Source organism: Pleurodeles waltl, chromosome 8, assembly GCF_031143425.1.
Source record: "Pleurodeles waltl isolate 20211129_DDA chromosome 8, aPleWal1.hap1.20221129, whole genome shotgun sequence".
Classification (NCBI taxonomy): Eukaryota; Metazoa; Chordata; class Amphibia; order Caudata; family Salamandridae; genus Pleurodeles; species Pleurodeles waltl.
In genome coordinates, this window is record NC_090447.1 from 1,417,899,625 (window position 1) to 1,417,917,993 (window position 18,369).

At 45.1% G+C, this 18,369-nt stretch overlaps 1 protein-coding gene across 1 annotated transcript in view; it reads left to right on the forward strand.

Annotated features, from left to right (window-relative positions):
* The window catches only part of SIM2 (SIM bHLH transcription factor 2), a 285,872-nt gene that overhangs the window by 119,417 nt on the left and 148,086 nt on the right, over nt 1-18,369 (forward strand). Inside the window, exon 2 of the mRNA XM_069202534.1 lies at nt 9,936-10,018. Coding sequence (XP_069058635.1) covers nt 9,936-10,018 — 83 coding nt within the window. The remainder of the gene's footprint in view (nt 1-9,935; nt 10,019-18,369) is intronic.

Genomic DNA, 18,369 nt, shown 5'->3' on the forward strand with positions numbered 1-18,369 from the left:
AGTTTCATTTGGATGCTTCTTATTTAGTGGCTTGCTTTCCTCTCCTTTTGTTTTTCCCTCTCCTGGAGCACAGCCTCTTTAGTGTTCTGTTGACAAGCTGACTTGTATCCTGACACCGTCCATATTAGGGAACTACTTTTTTCTTTATCTTTATGCACTCCATGAGAGTGCGTGGCTTTTCTTGCCTTCTCTCTTGTGCTTACTTGCCACTGTTGCTTCATCTGTGCCTGAACCCCACTCACTTCTTTGTTACTCTCCCAACCCCTGGTGGTCCATAAAAAATGTTTTCATGTGAAGGTTTTTTGGAGAGCTAGGCTGCTGTAATTTGCTGCCAGGACACACCATACTCCAAAGAGTCCCTTGCACATTTGCTGTTGCTTCCCCATGCGCCCCCCACCCAACCGCTTCTTCCCCTGGCAAGGGTCTGACAGATGTCATTTGCTGCGAGCTGCTCCACTTTCTCACTTTGGAACATAAATTAAAAGAAAATGTTGATGGCATCATTCTGTAGGCGCTCTCATGCATGGTGAAGCATGCATAATCATACGTCATCCACATACACCTTTATGCTGGTGGTCATCGCACCTTTTATTTTCTTTATGTTTTCTTTTTTTTTGCCAGAGCTAGCCAACATTGACAAAAAGCATTGGCAGAGCAAATAGGTCAGCAAGGAGAGAACTACTGGCTAGGCCATTGCTTTTTGCTTTGTATTTTGGATCAGCATGTATTCATAAAATAGTGTGCATCCTAGTGACAGATTCATTGTTTGTCTAGACAATGCTGCTATTCATTGAAGCCTAATATAGCTGGAAAATGAGGTACTGTAGAACTATAAAGGAAATTAATAAATGCAAGTCTGACAACTACATATATATTCAGTGTGACTTAGGAAGATATTAACAAACATGTATTTAAGATTCCAAATACGTGTATTACTGTATGACTGCACAGAGACTAATTTAAGTAGTTATATTATTTTTCATATGTGTTCAAATTTGGATAGCTAAAGCCTCTGTTAATCAAATATTCCTCTGATATAGTTTGTTATTCTTCAATAGGCGATCATGCAAACTTCACGCTGTAGGGCAGAGGTCTTCCAACTGGGGGCAACCCCCCCTCCCCTGAGGGTCCGTGACGGTGTTCTCAGGGGGGCACAAATGCCTCAGTAAGTACTTGCAAGTGAAGATGGCCTGGAAGCACAACTTTGTTTATGTTTCGGTTCCCAGGCTGTCTTCATTTACATGACAGTTGAAGTGCACAAAAAAGTAAGGTCCTGAGTGATCCTCAGCCCTGTGGTGGTGACGTCTAAGTATGGCCAAAAACAACAAATATTCTACAAGCATTTTCTTGTATTTTCATGTTCACACAACTGCATTTGAAATAAGGCATGCACCTTTAAAGTACAAAATACATGCGTATTAAACTAATTGATGGGAAATGTACTCTTTCACATTATCAAACTTGGTTGATGTGATAACTGCAGACCTCTGTATGTGAGACCAGAGAACCACAGAACTGAATCCTGGTTGGTTCAGTGCATAATAGTGACTTGGATATTTATAGTTCTATAAGGTTCCAGCATGTAACAGAAAGCACTGTGAATATGTAAGTCATTATTGTAAAATGGCATTACAAACAGTATAAGATAGGCTGCTACACAATGATTTAGTGTATGTGATCAGGGCCACTGGAATTATGCAGCAGGGGAGCACTAAATTATGTGGCAGTGTTTACTAGATTATGCATCAAGAAAAGGCACATTAGGCAATATAATGCAGCACATTTTTTGCTAGTATTACTTCATTATTTTAACAAGATTTCATCTCATTAGTACCAATTTAAAGTGCCAATTTAACAATCAAACACAGAAATAAGAAACTGAAAATTTACCAGTTACCCTTTGCGAAGGATTTCCACTGCACACAAACATGTCATCATGTTTTTAGTAACTTTTGATCTAGTTGAGCTAGAAATATTTTATGGTAATATCTGTAGATTACGCAGTAGGTGGTGGATTGTGTGGCAAATGCAGCAAATCTAATCGTGAAATGCAGCCACGGAAGAATTGCGTAATTCCAATGGCCATGTATAAGATAAAATAAGTGCTTTCAAAGAATACATATCAGTAATAGCTAACCAAACAGTATCTAGTGCAGGCATTTTTTTTATAAGTCAATTAATACAAACCTTTATAAAACTCAGCATCCTTACATTATCTCTCAAAAATAATACATTTTTGTTATCATGATTCTTCAGGTGACCCCATAAATTAAATCACTTTACACCCCCTTCATTCCATTCTCACAGAGAGGTACCTCCAGGTCCCCATTAACAAATCAGGAATGGTGTTTATTAACAAAAAGTATAGGAACAGTTTTTGTAGAATTAAAAACACATGGGCACCTTTGCCCTCAACATCCTCTCAACTTTGGCTGCTGTTTACAGATGTCCTTTCAGGTGAGTTGAGAGGATGAAAGCGAGGAGGCCAATAATGTCAGATTCAGAGCCATGCTCATCCGAACCCTTGGGATTTCTGGGTAATGGCCCAGGAGAAAGAGGAAAAGAGCGAAATCCACAGGTAGCATCAAAGAGATGGCCATAGGGGGGGATGCTATGTGGAATCTATTTTTTTTTGTTTATAAATGAGGCAGCTTACCCTCTTTCTTAGAGAGGAGTCCTGAAGAATGTGTTGAGAAATGCAGGCTTATGTATTTTAAAATGCCATCACCACCATTAGTGCAGCAGGTGTACTGGCACTGGACAATGGTGTGAGGGGCCACCGCACACCAATAATGGTTGCGTTACTAGGGTATTATGTGGGTATTTTTCCTTTTTTTTCAAAACAAAATGACGCTTTGTTTTGGGCATCAGGCCTAGAAATAATGGCCAGTGGAATTGGCAGAGGAGTAGGTTTCATTGGTGCTGCAAGTGTGGTGGCACCCCAGCCAGGGGTGTGGGGATCCAACTAAATTTCTTATGGTTGCTTTACTCATTCCTTTCTTGCATTAGGGCTCAGTGCACCCCTGCTGTGCTAGTATTATTTTCAGCATCGGACCAATGGCCCAAGAGAGGGGATATTTGGAGCAAAGGAGGCACGTTAGCATTAGGCTTCAGAGAGATGGCAGAAAGGAGGATGGGAGGGGGGCTTTAACAACAAGTAAATGTGACTTCCTGGTTCGTAAGCGTTAGTGAAGCAGAAAAAGTGGCACTTATGCCCAGGTATGTGAAGGGCCTGCTGCATCACAATTATGACCGCTTACCTTACAATAAAACACGCAGAGAGCATTAGCAATGAGGTGGGCAACACGTGGGAGCTCATTTTTTTCTGAAAAGGACAGACAGTCTGTGTCAAGATTGGAGTGATGGCCAGACATGGTGAGGAACAGGTGGAAGTGGCAGAGGGGATGGCCTGCCAGTCAGAGCCACAGCTGTCATTAGTACAGAAGGTGCAGTTGCACTGGCATCTAAGAGCATGAGGATCTCAATTAATGGCAGCAGTGTTTTTGTCTAGGTCACTTTTTATGTATTTTCTCTTTTATATGCCTCGTGTGAAGTGTGAGTTACTGAAAAAGTGCCCCGATAATATCTCATAATCCCCACTGCCTGTACTCAGCCCAAGCCCTTCTGCTGCCCCAAGTTTTCCCATAAAGTCGTTGAGGGGGGCCCAAACTCAAACCATTTGGGGTAGGGCGGCTTAGAGCAAAAATGTTTGAAGACCTCTGCTGTAGGACCGTGGTCTAGGAACCCCTGGAGGCCCAGGAAGTCTCATCAGGGGGTCCGCAACTGCTTAAAAAATTAAGTAATAGTAACAGATTAGGTCCCCAGCTTTCATGAATGACTCAGTGGGGGGGTCCCCTGCTTCAAATAAAGATTCAGTTGGGGTCCCCAGGCTCGAGTAATGCCAAAGTGGGGGTCCACAGAAGTCAAAAGGTTGGTAACCACTGCTGTAGGGGAATAACGTGCTTCTGGCCCAGTCCGTGCATCCCTCGTGGTACCTGCAAAACAACAAATTGTGAGAGTTTAAGACTGCCAAAGCTATTGTAGATCCCAAGATAACAATTGAATTAAGGATCATAAAAAGGAGATTATCAGCTCTATTCCATATTGTGCTGTCACTCCCCCTTCAAATGTGTCACTGCATTGTTTTATCTCTTGCTCTGAACAGGGAGTTTGAGATGGCATTGTCTCCATGCAGGATAGGGTGCAGTCCTGTCTGAATAGTTCTAAGCAGCTATACTAGTCTTCTAAAAGCCCAAGCATATTGTGGCAAAAACAAGGACGGCCTGTTTGTCATACTTACATTTAAAAGTCAACTTTAATGGTTTTACAAACTGTTTTTAAATCTGTTGTTCCCAAAAGTACCCACAACTTTAAAAACATTATTTTGTTCTTTGCTAAATCCACAAATAATTTTGCTATGTGCAACACTTAGAGTGTGTTTGTGTGTGTACATGCTTAAATGCATGCACATGTGTCTGTGTGTGAGAGGTGTAACTACTTAGTTGAACCAATTAACCACATATTGTTTGAAATGGGGGTGGTTTTCAGGGGTGTTGTGGGCACAAGTGCATCCATTATTCACATCAGCTTCTGAGCCTCCCTTCCTCTGCACCGGTGAGAACTTGGCTCATGGCTATCAAAGAATAAGGCAGAATGTACACAGAAGGCAACTCGATTTTTGCTCTTTGTTTGGGGAAAGATTATGGGCCCGATTTATAAATGTGAAGTTCGACCAAAAGTCTAACTTTAGGCCTTAAGTCTAAGTTTAGACCTGAAGTCTAATTTTACACCTGCAGCCTAAGTTTAGACCTGAAGTCTAACTTAGACCAAAAGTCTAACTTTACTAGTAGTAACTTACCTTTGTGAATACTGAAAAGTAGTAAAGTTAGACTTTTGGTCCTGCACAGCTATGTACGTGCGTGTGTATATACACACACACACACGCACACGGACAAGCTAGACATAAAAGTGACACTAAATACTTTAGTCCTACTTCTTCTATGTTTGACCTCTCCCTGGTTTTTGCTTCACAAGAGCTGGTCAACCTATCTATAAGTCAATATTAAATATTAATAAGGTTGGTAGAGATAGTTTGTCATTCTGTGCCCAACCCTTTGCATAATGGATATTTTTATTAGTCAATGGGGATTCAACATATTTGCGGCCTATTGAGAACTGTCCTTATGTTACTTAACTGTAGATTAATATGGTCTTCATATAGCGATATATGTACCGAATGGCTTCACAGAAGTCATTAAACAGACCACATCTGCATAGCTGTCCTCCTAGCTCACAACGTTTTACTCATAGGAAATACATTTCCTTTTTTAAGCAGCTGAGAAAGGGTTTCTTTGTCCCTGCATCTGCCTATGATTACCTTCTGATGGGAGATGCCAAACGCCCTTCTGCCCTTTCCAACCACACAGACAGATGTACAATAGACTATTACTTATTCCAGCTTGATAAATTCACCGACAAAGTCTGCATGCCCTCTCAGCTCTGAGTCACTAACCCAGGGGGCGTGCAGAATCATTCCCTTGTAGATGCAGGGCTATCCATCTATGCGCCATTGAGTACTTTAGCAGGAAACGATTTGGCCACAGCCAAAAGGTTTGATTTTTTGCCGAATTTGGCTAAGGCAGACCTTATAGTTCTGTACACCTCTTCGAAGAAAAGAAGAAAGACACTATAGATGTTAAATTGGGTTGGTGGAGAGGTGTGCTATGGTGACCATTCATTAAAAGAAATATAATGCACTCTACACCATGTAAACAGGAAATTGCAGGGAGTCTTGAAGTTTCAGTGAATTTTCACAGGAACAGCACTCGACCTCTGTCCTTTGCTTGGTGACAGGCACTGCTCAGTGACTTGTAAAACCCTTCAAGCATAAGGATGGGGGTACCTTATCTCATCTATATAAGAGTTCACAAAAGGACCTCTGCCAATTAAAAGTCTTCGTCGTGTCATTATTTACCCCATGCTGAACGGCACTGAGCGCGTTTGTTGTTATTATGAAGATGGTGATTATCATTAGAGGTATTTGCAGCAGCAATAATGTTAGTAGCAGTGATTAAGAAGTAGTATTAATCATAAGTACTACGATGATGACTATAAATAATGACAAAACCAATGACGTTGTTAAAAGAGTCATAATAGAAACAAATAGAATTAAATAGTAGTAATAAGAATCACTATTGTCAGTAATATTTTAATAATGATTATTAGTAACAGCGAAAACACTGCACTGATAATGACATTAAGACTGAAAATAAAACTGCTACCAGAAATAATACCAATAGCAGGTTAGACGTCAGCTGTGTTGATGATGAGCGGCAGGGAAGCAGCATCTCTGGTGCATAACAGGCAGATTTGCGATATCAGGGGTTTGCACCCTACCCCCTGTACGGTACAATACACAACCACTCATGGCTTTCATACTGCACCAGTGTCTGTCAGTTGCTCCTGTGGCCCACATGAAAACCCCAGTTTATCTCCATAATTCACATCAAAGTTAGTGTCAGGCAGGCGGTGGAGTGAAACTCTAGTAGTGTGGGCACAAGGTTTAAACAAGCATTGGCAAAGCCAATAGGTTTTGACAATCTGAGAATTATAGGTCTTGGCGATGTTAGTGCAGTTGTGTATATCAATGAAAACAGCCCCAGAGCAGTAAAAAAAGGCATTCACATTGCCAACACATATAGCTCTCTGATTGCCGAGATCTATCCACTTTGCCAATGCTTGTTCCTGTATGATCGCTCTGTGCATTGTGAGTGGTTGGCATGGCGCACTGGGACAGGTGCAGCAACACCCACTTACTTCACCCTTAAATACATTGATAAATCCTTACGTGATAATATAAATGGTATGGTTGTTTATCATATCTAAAGATGCGCTATAGGCTAGATGATGTCATTGCATATCCTAAGATTTCCTATTTTTCAGACAGGACTGTAAGGACCACTTAGAAGTGCATTGATATGTTTCGGCCCTGCAGATGAGAATTGGAAAGGGTCTTCATGATAATTAATGGACTGCCTCATAAAGAGTTTCAGGTGTATAGGGACAAGGAATGATCTTATTTTAAACTGTATAAAACAGGAAGTGTATATTTTAGTTAAAACTACAAGAGGAATGAGCCTGATTATGAGCTGAGGCGTTATTTATCGCCAAAAGGAGTACATTATTTATCGGGTGCAATAAATAACACCTGCTCCATGTTTATGGAGAATACCATGCAGATTTTGGTGTTTAATACATCAAAATCCTCATGAAACAGTAAATACTGTATGTTTCCCCTGCTAAATTTCGGCAAGATTGAACTACTAATGTCGAAATACCTTTAAACCCGTAACTCTCATCCTTGCATGAACAGGGGTGAACACATGGGTCAGAATAATATAGCAACACGTAATGAGGCCTCATGGGAGATGACTGCACCACCCATGTTATACTTCTAACAATCCACTTGAGAGTAGGATGAGTCTGCAAGTTGCACTGAAGGTTTATTTGCTGTATGTAGTATTGTGTTAACTGTGCATTGACATTGTTCCCTTCGAAGGTGCAGCCACTGCGAATTTCGCATAGTTAGAGATTTGTTGCATTTGATAGCTATCAATCAAACCCTGGTGCAGTGGTACCAGGCCACAAGGGGACCCACTGGGCCATGAATTTTGTTGGATTTTACTACCCAACCGACTTGCACCAGGGCATGTGTCGCTAATGCTATGCCGTATGCCAGCAGCCAGGTGTTCACATTAAAATTCTATATAGGTATATATGCGTATGAGGATAGATAGCTCTGTGTGGTGTTACAACTCGATGTAAATAAAAACATCACAATGCCTGTGGGGTAAAGGCATGTGTTGTACATGCATCTATGGTAAACTTTGATATTCCTCTCAAACCATTCTAAGGGAAAGTGAATGTAGGACATATAATAATGTGCCATAAAGAGCAGAATGAAACAGATAACAAAAGCCATAGAGTAGTTCTGTGCCACATAAATCATGAAGCCATATAGCTATGCTTTCTGCAGCATAGAATCCACTGTGGTTTTTAATATCATACTTCGATGGGGGTCCAGTGTTTCATGTAAGATCAACATGTGTGAATATATGTAGCATTTCAGAACATGGACTGGCTTGCGTACCTTTCCTATTGAGCGACAGTTTACCTTGGAATGGTGCAGTTATTATTTTAGCCTAATATATTGTTAAAACAATGTCTCCACGTGTGAACAATGAAGTACACAGTTCAGTGGCTCTCATTGTAAGCCTCATTTGGAAAAAACATGTTATTGTCACTGGATCCTCTCTGCAGGTGATCTCACGTAAAGACGAGGAAGAGGTGGGTGGCATGGACAAGGTGCTTCATGTGCAGAACGGCAGCTGGGGAGAACAGCAGCTTCTTGTGACAGGCTTCTAAATGATGTCTGCGGCAACGTAGGCCCAGATTTAGGAAGTATGAGCGCTGCTCAGAGCAGGTATTAAAACGGGGCCCACCATTGGTTACAACGGGCCCCTATATTCTGTTCAGGGTTAGCACCAAAACTTTGGCGTTAACCCTAAACAGTACATCAATAGGGTCATAAAATTTGACACTGTTGCCCCCTACCCTGAACCATGGTGCGCCATATTTTACATATGGCACACACATGGTGGCAGTTGGGGGCGCGAAGGGACGCAAGAAAAGTGGTGCTGCACCGGGTGCAGTGTTACTTTTCTTAAGTCTGCCCCATAGTTTATAAATTGATGACAAGTAAAGCCTCTGGTGGGTGAGAGAGAGAGTGGAGGGGAGAAAGAGAGAGAGAGGAGGGGAAGAGAGAGAGAGACAGATACAGTGTGTGTGTGTTGGGTATAGACGTTGTTATTAGTCTGGCTGTCTTCCACCAGATGTGTTCCACTGCGGTCACCTGAGCCAGGAAGTGCCCTGGGAACTGACTTAACATCGTAGTTCCTTGATGGGATTCCATGTCAAAATATGAACTCTTACAGAAGTATGTTGATGCAAACATTTCAACAAGCGTCCCATCCCTCAGTGTAGCTGGACTCATTTCCAACAAATGTTAGCCCTGAGTTAAACTATTTTAACCAGGGACAGCTCCTCCGCTAAGGCAGAGGAGCGTCGCCTTGCTGGATTTCCCAAAAAAGAAAAACTAGAATGATAATAACATACACTACGTTATTATCATTTTATTTTTCCTTGTAGTGCGGGGCGGGGCTGGACTGGGCTGGAGGGAGGTGGCCGGAGGAGGGCTATGTGCACATAAAGTGCGCATGTCTGTTTGGCCGGCCAAGTTGGGCTGGCCAAAAAGATATACACACTTTGCATGTTCTCTACCTGGCTGTATAGCACAGCTGGGTACAGAACATGCCCAGGCTCCCATCACCAGTCTGAGTGGCGAAGCAGGTTGCTCAGACCAATCACAACACTGTTTTCAGCAGTGTCATGATTGGCTGGGAGACTGTGCAGCTGGTAAGAGGAAGATGACGGAGGGGAGACAAACATGTCTCCCCTCAAAGGTGTTTTTTTTTTTTTTTTTTTTAATGTATTTATTTTATTTAAATGCACCACCCCGTCTCTTCCCGCCCTGTCCCGCCCCGCCAGCCCTGTTCAGTGGCAGCCACCACTGATTTTAACTTGAGTGTTAACGAATTTCGATGCAACCGATTGACAAATTTGTTAAGTGGGGGTCCAAATTTGTTTTGGTGTGTATTTATGTAAGGATGTTTTTCCTAAAGATGTTTTTGCAGTCTTTGTTTTCTGTACTTACCCTTATCCATCATTCCACTTAGTACTTGTCCCAGTACATGAATGTCAATGGAGTAAAGCTACTTGAAGCAGACTCCTTAAGTCCTATGCTTCATTCATATGCTTCCGCTTTTTCACTTTATTTGGGGGTGGACATGCTTTCTAATTCTCCTTCCTTTTTTCAGGTCTGGGAGACGCCTGGGGACATCCAAGTCGTATTGGTCCATTGGACAATGTGGCCAAAGAGCTGGGATCCCATTTACTCCAGGTACAAATACCTCTGTTGTGTAAAATGACACCACATGGAAAGTGTAGGTCACATTTCACGAAAAATATGATGAGCACTGACCCCACATGCACACTTGACATCAGAATGATCATGAGAGGACTCCGCGACAACATCAGATGGACTGTGCATTGCGATGCGAGGGTCCCTGACTAGTGATGTCCATGATCGTTAGGGGTGCAGCAAACAGCACATTTTAATATTTGACTGACTCCCAAACACATGGTTAAGTATTCCTCCAAAGATTAATACTGAACATGTTAAACAGCTGTGTTAAAATCTGGCAGCTTTACTTGTCTGGAAGGCCTTGTGGCATCTATTTCCCAAACAAATACAGAGCGAGAGAAAGAGTGGGTGCTTTAGGTCAGCCCCCTTCAGTTATTGGTTGTCATGTTTTTGATGGCTTGCCATTGCTTGGATTGACTGTTCAGCAAGTATGGTTACATTGTCCCACTTGGGTTCCCATGGAGCTCAAGTGGTTCTTTTGTTAAACTATATCTAGTGCTTGCTCTTTAATGCATTTACTTTGCTGACACAACATCATTTAAATCGCTGGTTGAGAATCATTTTGTTTAATAAAGGGTTAGCTATTTGGATGCCTTAGCCTGCTAGTCAGTAATCACAGCTGAGCGTTCATTTGTTTTACTCTGCTGTCATGATAGCCTTTTAATGGACTTTTTTGTTGATACAGTAAAGGCGTCGCACAGATAGGCTTTCTTAAAAATGTAGCAATGTTACTGTACCTTTGTCCAAGTATTGACTGTGCAATATTTTGCTGTGTATGTCTTTTACATTCACCATACACAACGTTATCTTCATCTTCTGATTCTTTTTAATAACATTACTCTTTGATAAAATAGCTTAACTTTGATAATACAGTATGTTCAGGAATGGGTCAGCTGTTCCCAGCGTCCACATTGTTCTGGCTCATGATGTTGTTTCTTTAAGGGATTTTATTTGGCCAACACTCACAAAGTCACTCATCTATTACCAAACACATCCCTAACAAAAGCCACACCTATTGACTTTACATGTGCTCGTTTATAATTTGTGACACGACGTATCAACATAATTTAGGGAAAAATGTATTCCATATGTTTGTTATATTTATGCTTTTATTTCTCTTCTCTTGACCCTCTTATTTTCTGAGCACAGCCTGTACATTTAAATATCTGTAGACACTGCATAACAAAGTCTGAACAAACAACAATATGATTTCAATATGTAAAATACAAACCACTTTTGAATTGGAATCATTCTTAGGTGGGACGCCTACATTACTTTTATTTAAATGGACATAATTAAATGTATTTGTCCAAAGCGGTGCACCTGAAATGTTAGTTCATGTAAAGTCAATTGTAAGTTGTAGTTTTCCCCAAAAATCTGGCCTCGTTTGCACATAATTCACACGGAAATTCTATCTCCTGGAACCATAGAAACACAGTAGAAGTGACTGAGCTTGTATCGTATGCGCGTGGCAGGGCCGGACTGGTCACTTTGGGACTCTGGCATTTCCCTGGCGGGTTGGAATTCTCTGTTGGTTTGGCAGTCATGATCCATCATGAAAGTCCCTCAACCCTGTCCTACCTGCAGCACCCTGACAGTATTAAACCAAACATACAGCCTTGTTGCCCCCTACTGCAGGTTGCACAGGTAGCTTGTTATTCCTGGCCTGGAAGAGCAGGCTAAGTATTAAACAGTGCTACAGGACCTCTGCATGCATAGGCATGTCCATCATCCTGAGATAACCGAAGAAGGATCCCGGGGCAGGTGCGGAAGGCCCATTCGCCCGCCCTACTTCAATGAAAGGAGAATTACAGCTGAAAAAGAAGGGAGTGAGGTCTCCACCCATCTGAGCAACAATGTATGGAACACTGGGCACACGGGACAGTCACAGGTGGACAGCACGTGCAGCTCCAAGTGCACAGAGTGCCATGTGATCCACACTTGGACCCGTTGCTTCACGCACCCCTCTGGGTAAGACGACCGGGAGGTGAAGGGGGTGAATGGAACTTGGGGGTGGATAGCGTGTTGGAAGGGTGCCTGCATTGAAATGGACCCTTACATAATGGGACAAATTAGTTTCTGAGCATGACAAGGTGCTTTAGTTACCTGTATAATGTGGAGTCTGGCACGGAAATGGTGCTGATCATAGCAGGTCAACATGAATGCTTATATTGTAATAATGTTTTACCAGTGCAATATTCATTATTTCACGAGGATGCTTTCACATGTATCTGGGCAATGCAGATCCTGGAACTATAACGGTACTTAATTTATAATCTGGATTCCCTCAGGACAGGGACATTTAACATTTTGCAACAATGTATACACTGCAGTGGTACTGTGTGGTTTTCCAAAGCAGGGCAGTATGGAATCTGGCATCAAGGCACTATGAGGATCTTCGTGACTGACTCATATTTCTGAGGCCTGGGCCTCATCATTGCGGTTGCCTGTGCCAGCACTCCTATCCTGGACAGCAGCAGCGGCACTCTGAGCGGTCAGTTGACACAGCAAGATGCGTCTTGTCACACTGAGCATTAGATATTACCTCTTTACAAGTGTTTAGGATGCACTCTGGCACACGAGGCATATTTAGGAGCACTCTGACATACTTGAGGTGAATCCTTAGCAGGCTAGCAAGGTCAGTATATTAGCAGTAACAATAAATTTGATGAACTCATAACAGTCACTAGAACAAAGATGGGCCTAAGGTCCCAACACAGAATATAGAACTAATGTTATTTATTCCACCACAAGATTTTGCATCTGTTCTGGCTCTAATATTTGCCTTTTGTGCATCCACTTGTTTGTATGTGGTACATTTCTTTTTATGACTATACACAATTTGGAGTTTCAGAGAAACATTGATCCGCGGTCATGAGCAAACCTATAGGAATTATTCTTATGTACAATGTTTGTCTGGTTTCAAGAATTTTTCCAGGACTGACTTTGTATTCTAATCCATCCATGTTTCACAATCCAGACGTCCCACTGCCCTTAGACCTGTGCTTACCATTGAGTGTTCTTCGGCACACTGTACTCTAGGTGTCCCTACCTTATGCCACATGTGACTCCATGAAGATCCTAGACCTCACGGGGGAGGGTTCCACACAGTCTAATTACACCCATTGCAAATGAGGATTTAGCGGTGGATATTTCTCTTGATCCTTTGGAGGGATTACTTTCCAGAAATGGGACATATTGGGAGCAGGAGAGAGATGGGAACAAGGCAACAAGCATTCTAGCATGGTGGATATCTGTAATAAAATAGATTCTGCCTCAAAGCATGTCCTTCCACCATGCTTTAGATTACATTGAGGCAAAACCTGACAACGGAAAGCCTGCAGATTTTGCTTTGATCCCTTCAGGGCTCATTCCCCAACCACAAGCTGGTTGTAAAATTTGCATTGCCCCGCTTGTACTACTCCAGGAAAAAAGGGGGACTGGAACGGAAGAGAAAAAGATATCCCTGCTTGCTACATTGAGAAATTTCTGTCTGTCTGACATATAATTGGTAGAGAACGTTTTCTAGTTTTATCTTGAGTCTCTTGAATTGGAATGCTGCGGGAAACAGTGACTAATATTGTTCCATTTTCCTGAGAAGTTCAGAAGGCCCTGTTTTCAAAGAAACTTGGTGCTGCTGCAAAGGCATTCCAGCAACCAGTCTGAATTAGACTGTAGGCCTGAAAAGATATTATGAGGACATGATCTGCAACTTGCAGCAGTAGAAAGGTGCCTCAGTAACCAGTCCAGAAAGTCCAGATACTTTTGGATCCTTGAGCCTCAAGTTACAGAACTGTTTCCAGAGTCGGGACTTAGAAGAAAATTCATCTCAGGAGGACAAGGATAAGATGTCAATACAACCCAAAAGAAGGCCAAACTGAAGTGGCGTGTTAGCAATTTTTAATGCTCATGTTCTTCAGGCTTGAAGTTTCTGTTTCTTGATCCCTTCATCTAATTTTCTTACTTTTTGAGGCAATTCACTCATTTTGTATTTCTCTTTTTGTATAGCATAGTTTGAAAATTCTTTATTTCTTAGCTATATTGTTGTGTTAGTATTTTTGAACATATATGTTCATTTTCTCAGAGGACAGTCATGTAGCCTTATGTAAGCTGCCACAGGCGAGGCAGGGATTCCTCACAGAAAACAATTTACCTTTTAGGAAAACCCATTGGGCATTAGGGAAGCTCAGTCACAGGTCACATCAAAACCGTGGCCTCTTGCACCTTAGCTTATCAGTCTGATTTCCTACATTGGAACGAGACCTCTGCGATTCATTATGCTTTGTGAGACACAATTATGCAGTTTTATGTCCTGGTCTACAGAAGAGGCTCAACAGGCAGAAATCTAAAAAAATCTTATTCAAGCATCTTCAGTGAGAGAACCTGCGGCCCTGACCAGAGCACAGAGTACATTGACTAACACCTACTTGCATGAATGTGTCTACACAAGAGTAGCTATGCAATGCTCGGGTAACTTTTGTCCCAGCCCATTCACTTTGTACCGCTGTGTAAGATCCTGAGGTACAATTAGTCCCATTCAAAGAAGATTAGTAACATTCGTGATCTGATCTGGGGCGTGGCCAAAGTGCCGAGCATGGCGCACGTCTAATTCTCGGGCTCCGGAGGGGCTGGCGCCAAAAATCCTATTAAACGCGCCAGCCCGGGCTGTTTCTCACCGGAGCACGAGCAGCGGACTGCCGACGGGTTGCCGGCGCGATCGATCCTTCACCGCGGGACGGAGGTGAGCGAGGGACAGAGGCGGGCCGCCCGACGCGGGAAGAGGTTTGCGGCCCATCCCCCTTTGGGAGACCGCGGCCTAGCGTGAAGCGGCGGGCCGCCCTGGGATCGGATCGGACGGCCCGTGTGTGGCGGCGGCCGCGCCTGGGCCCAACAGCCGGGGTAAGGACCCCCGAGATGCCTGGCAAGGGCGGGAGGCCACGGAGGGGCCCACCCCAAAGAACAATGCCTATCTGGAAGCAGGGAAACAGACACGGTCATAGGCTTCCAGCCCCGATTGGAGCGGGACGCACTGGGCCCGATCAGAACTTTGGAGAGCAAAATTGAACCTGCGGCACCCCGGCTCCCGTGGGGGCCAATTAAGAGGTCTCCCGAAGGGGGGCTGGGGCCACAGAAGTTCCGCTTTGAAAGGGGCCCACTCAACAAAATAGGAGAAAGCGTCCTCCCAAAATGAGAAACCAAGAAAGCGGCTGAAAGCCCGGGAGCACCACCGACCCCTGAATGGGGCCACTGTGCGCGAACCTAGACAAGTCTACAGCAAAGGACGAAGCGCTGGGGAACGGACGAATGCCCTGCACAGGGAGACGGTCGGACGGAGGCTGAGGCGAGCGCCCGATCCTGCTTGCAAAAAGGATACGCCCAGCAGGAGTAATGAGCAAGGGACACGCCATCGAAGGGGGTGACAACTGGCAACCGTAGACGGGCATGGAACCCACTGTCTCCGCGACTGGACGCCGGAACTAGCCAGCGGGGCGCTTGGAACTCGATCTGGGGATATCTGCAAACAGGAACTAAACCTTTGGAGACCAAAGCGGAGGGACAGACCAATAGCAGAACGCACGAAGAAGACCGGACTGCTGGCCGTGCCCACCGTGGTACACCCCCCTGCCGGTCTGATGCCCCCCAAGGGCCGCCACAAGAACAGAGCCATGGACCACATGACGCCTGCTGGGGGCGAAGAGGCGGACGCACAGAGTCAGTCACAAACCAAAGTACAAGACACCCTAGACAAGATACTGGGAGCAATAGAGGACACAAAGTAGACATTGCAGCACGACATCAACCAAGTGGCAATTGAGGTGGGGCTCCTAAGGGCGGAACACCATAAGCTGGTGGACAGAGTCAAAGCGACAGAAGCTTCACTGGCAGACATCACGCCAAGACAGAAAGACACGACGGCTGAGGTTGCTTCCCTGACTGACAGAGTGACAAGACTCGAACAACGGGCTGAAGATGCAGAGGGAAGGAACAATGTGCGAGTGGTGTACCTTCTGGAGGGGTCAGAGGGGTCGAACATGGTGGAATTTCTGGAGAAGTGGCTCAGCACGGTGGTCGCACCTGGATGCCTGACTCCTTTCTACGCACTGGAACGAGCGCACCCAGTACCGGCGAGGCCCCTTGCCCCTGGCAGGCCGCCCCGTGTGATAATCGCTAAGCTCCTACACTACAGAGACAGGGACATCCTTCTACAGAAAGCTAGAGAGACGGGCCCGTTCAAAGTGGCAAACGGAGAAGTGACACTGTTCCCAGACTTTACACTAGAAGTCCAAAACAAACGAGCTTCATTTTTAGCAGTAAAAAGAGCCTTGCGAGACGAAGGGATCCAGTACTCGTTGCTATTCCCAGCACGACTAAGAGTGATTATGGATGGGAAATCCACATTTTTCCAATCCCCAGAGGAGGCATGGGAATGGCTCGAGAGGCACGGGTCCCACATGGATCAATCCGCTCGTGGGAAATCCAGTGCGGGAAGGCCCCGCCGAGCCCCGAGGGGGAAGAGACCCAGGGATCGCCCTCAACTAGCGCCAACACAAACGCAAAGAGAAACGGGCAGGAAGGCAGCCCTCGAGGCGGCGGCCCGAGTGGGTGGAGAGGCGTCCCCCCAAGATGGCTCTGAGATGGAGTCTGACGACACGATGATGTCCTCCGCCGGAGATTCGGGGAGCTTGGCCTGTGCCCCGAGAGTGACACCTCAAACGGCAGACGAACTCTGATAGTCCAGAACAGTAGCAGCACCTGGGGACTTGGCACACCGTGAGTAAACATGTGGCCCCTCCGGACTTGGCCACCCCCCTAGACTTGACTTTCGCCTGCAGATTTGGCTGGCGAATAGGACAGTTATGTTTTTGAACAAGTTGCACTGTTGCACAGTTTGCTGGGCCACCTGCAGTTCCGGAGGCGCCCTGGGGATGGGGAGTTGGGGTTTACAGATATGAGTTCAGTCGGCAAGATGGGTGGTGACGTCAGTACACTATAGGGGTGCGGGCATGCGGAGACTTCGGCCGGTGCCCCGGGTGTACCGGGCCCGTTCTCACCAGAGTACAGTATTAAAATGGCTGACTACAATTTCATAACCTGGAATGTCAGGGGGATGGGCACTCCGGCCAAAAGACACAGAATCCTGTCCTTCCTTAAAAGAAGGAAAGTGCAGATAGCAATGCTACAGGAGACCCACCTGGCACCGGGGGAAGGTGAGAAACTAAGGCGTAGATGGAGGTGGCAGGTGTTCGCCACAGAATGTTCAGCCTATGCAAGAGGCGTACTAATTTGGATAAGAGCGGGTGTCCCCCTAACGGTTGATTCTTCCAACATAGACAAAGATGGTAGGTTTGTGATATTGGAGGGGAAACTGCATGGGATCCCATTAGTGTTGGGTTGCATCTATGCCCCTAATCAGGACCAGACTTCATTCATGACAGGCCTATCAAGACACCTCACCCGACAACGCACTGGGGAAGTACTAATAGGCGGGGACTTCAACGCAGTATTGGACATAGATATGGATAGATCCACCCCTCCGCTACAAGGGGCGACATCAATTAAGATAGCTCAAAGGCTGGTGGAGTGGATGAGCACCTGGGGTTTAGTGGATGTCTGGCGGATGCGACACCCGGACATTAGGGACTACTCATTTTACTCAGGCCTCCATCGGGTACACACCAGAATTGATAGGGTAGTCAGCACTGCGGGTCTGGCTCGAGGCGTGACCCACTCTGAGTACCTGGCCCGCACAATATCAGATCACAACCCACTACTGTTAACACTGAGGGTGCCACATGACAGACCCCCTATACCTTCTTGGAAGTTGGCCCCTGCGGCACTGGAGGACCAGGCGTACAGGGAAGCGCTCCGTTGCCACCTGACAGAACACATTGAGACTAACAAGGGATCCACCTCTTCTAGGGCCGTGGAATGGGAGACGCTTAAAGTGGTGACGAGGGGTTTCTGCCTTGGGCAGTCAGCAGGAGTGAGGCATACACTAGAGAGGGAGCTAACCACCCTAGAGAAGATTATACACGAAGGGGAACTGAGACAAGGCCCAACAACACAAGGTGATGAACAATACGACCGCGCCCGCAGAGAACACTCCCAAACTGAGGAAAGGCTTAGATGCCATGACATGCAAAGATACCTAGCGTCCCTACAATCAGAGGAGGGCAGATCGGGGAAGCTCTTGGCATGGCTGGTGCGTCCGAGCGGAGAAAATGAGCCTATCACGAATGTATTGGACAGAGGGGGGAACCGCAGACTTAACCCAGGCCCTATTAATGATGCATTCAGGGATTATTATACGTACCTGTACAGAAGAC